Source organism: Rattus rattus, chromosome 12 (assembly GCF_011064425.1).
Source record: "Rattus rattus isolate New Zealand chromosome 12, Rrattus_CSIRO_v1, whole genome shotgun sequence".
Taxonomy (NCBI): Eukaryota; Metazoa; Chordata; class Mammalia; order Rodentia; family Muridae; genus Rattus; species Rattus rattus.
Window position 1 is genome coordinate 11,607,197 of NC_046165.1, and position 1,542 is coordinate 11,608,738.

The 1,542-nt window shown below is 39.6% G+C and overlaps 1 gene segment (V, D, J or C); it reads left to right on the forward strand.

Annotated features, from left to right (window-relative positions):
* The first annotated feature begins 778 nt into the window (after nt 1-778).
* Nucleotides 779-1,227, forward strand: LOC116913873. The segment is given in 2 exon segments: nt 779-824; nt 908-1,227. Coding segments are annotated over 2 exon segments (366 nt in total).
* Nucleotides 1,228-1,542: the final 315 nt, after the last annotated feature.

Consider the following 1,542-nt stretch of genomic DNA (forward strand, 5'->3'; position numbering starts at 1 on the left):
TGGAATTAAATTAGGCAAGTAGTCCCCACAGGTTAATGTATCCACCTTGGTGTATGTGTACCCTTTCCTCATCACAAAATAATATAACATATGAAATAAAACAAAATGTCACAACATGGATGTGGAGGAAACATTGAAGGCCCACCCCAAGTTGAATGTCTTTTGACATTTGATGAGTGATGGTAAAAATATATTCACTTTTGTCAGGGAAGATTTCTGGAGATTCACTATTTACTAGTGATTATGTGTATATGCACAGTACATTTACTTTTAGTCATTGTAGTGAGTTTTGAAGTATATAACCAGTTATAAAGGCAGATATTAATTCTGTATATCTGAAAGAAAGCAGTGAATTATAAAATATTAGCCATTTTTGGAGTATTCTGTCCATTTCATCATCATCATCATAACAAACATCTATAGATCAATCTGGTGATATTGTGTCAAAGTGGAGCAACAGAAACATGGCAAAAATCTTTTGAGAGCTTAGTCTCTAAAGTTACATCCACAGCATCTGCTCAGAGTGCAAGTGTATGGGATGCATTTCCTCAGAGAAGATTAGGACTTGGACCTGAGTATCCTGTGGCCCGACCCTTTGTGTGCCTTTCCTTCGTCTCCAGTTCCTCTTCACGTAGACTATGTTCTTAAGTAAGTAGTCCCCTGGTCAATAATATACAAATTACCTAAGTCTCTGAAGTAAATACAGGGATGTCCACACTCTGAAAACAACCTATGATCAGTGTTCTCTCCACAGTCCCTGAACACAGTAATTCTAACCATGGACTGGAACTGGGTCTTTCTTTTTCTCTTGTCAGTAACTGCTGGTAAGGGGTTCTCCATTTCCAAATCTGAAGAGGATACAGAGCCTGAGGTGAAAATTACATCCACTCTGTCTTACTCTACAGAGGTGTCCACTCCCAGGCCCAGCTGCAACAGTCTGGAGCTGAGCTGGTGAAACCTTGGTCTTCAGTGAAACTCTCTTGCAAGGTACCCAACTACACCTTCATCATCTATGCTATGCACTGGGTAAAGCAGAGGCCAGGACATGGCCTGGAAGGGGTTGGAGATATCGTTCCTGGAATTGGTGTTACTGTATATAATGAGAAGATTAAGGGCAAGGCCAGACTGACTGCAGACACATTCTCCTACATGGAACTCAGCAGATTGACATCTGAGGACTCTGTGGTATATTACTGTGCAAGACACAGTGTTGCAACCACATTCTGAATGTGTCTGAAAACCTAGCAGCAAACGTCCATGTCACTGAGATGACAGAAAAGACTAATCTTTAGACTTGCTCAGAAATAGTAATATTGAATTTCCATTCATTGCCTCCTCCTTACAGACCTATAGTGCCTTTGTCATCTTTATAAATGAACATCTATGAATAAAGAAATGCTATTTGCATAAGCCTACAATTCACCATACCTTTTGAATCACTTCACCAGTTCCTCTTCCATAGCCATGTGTCCTACTCAAGAAAACAATAAAAAGTGAAAAGTATGGTGATGCATGTTAAAATTATCACTGGATTCTGAGAGA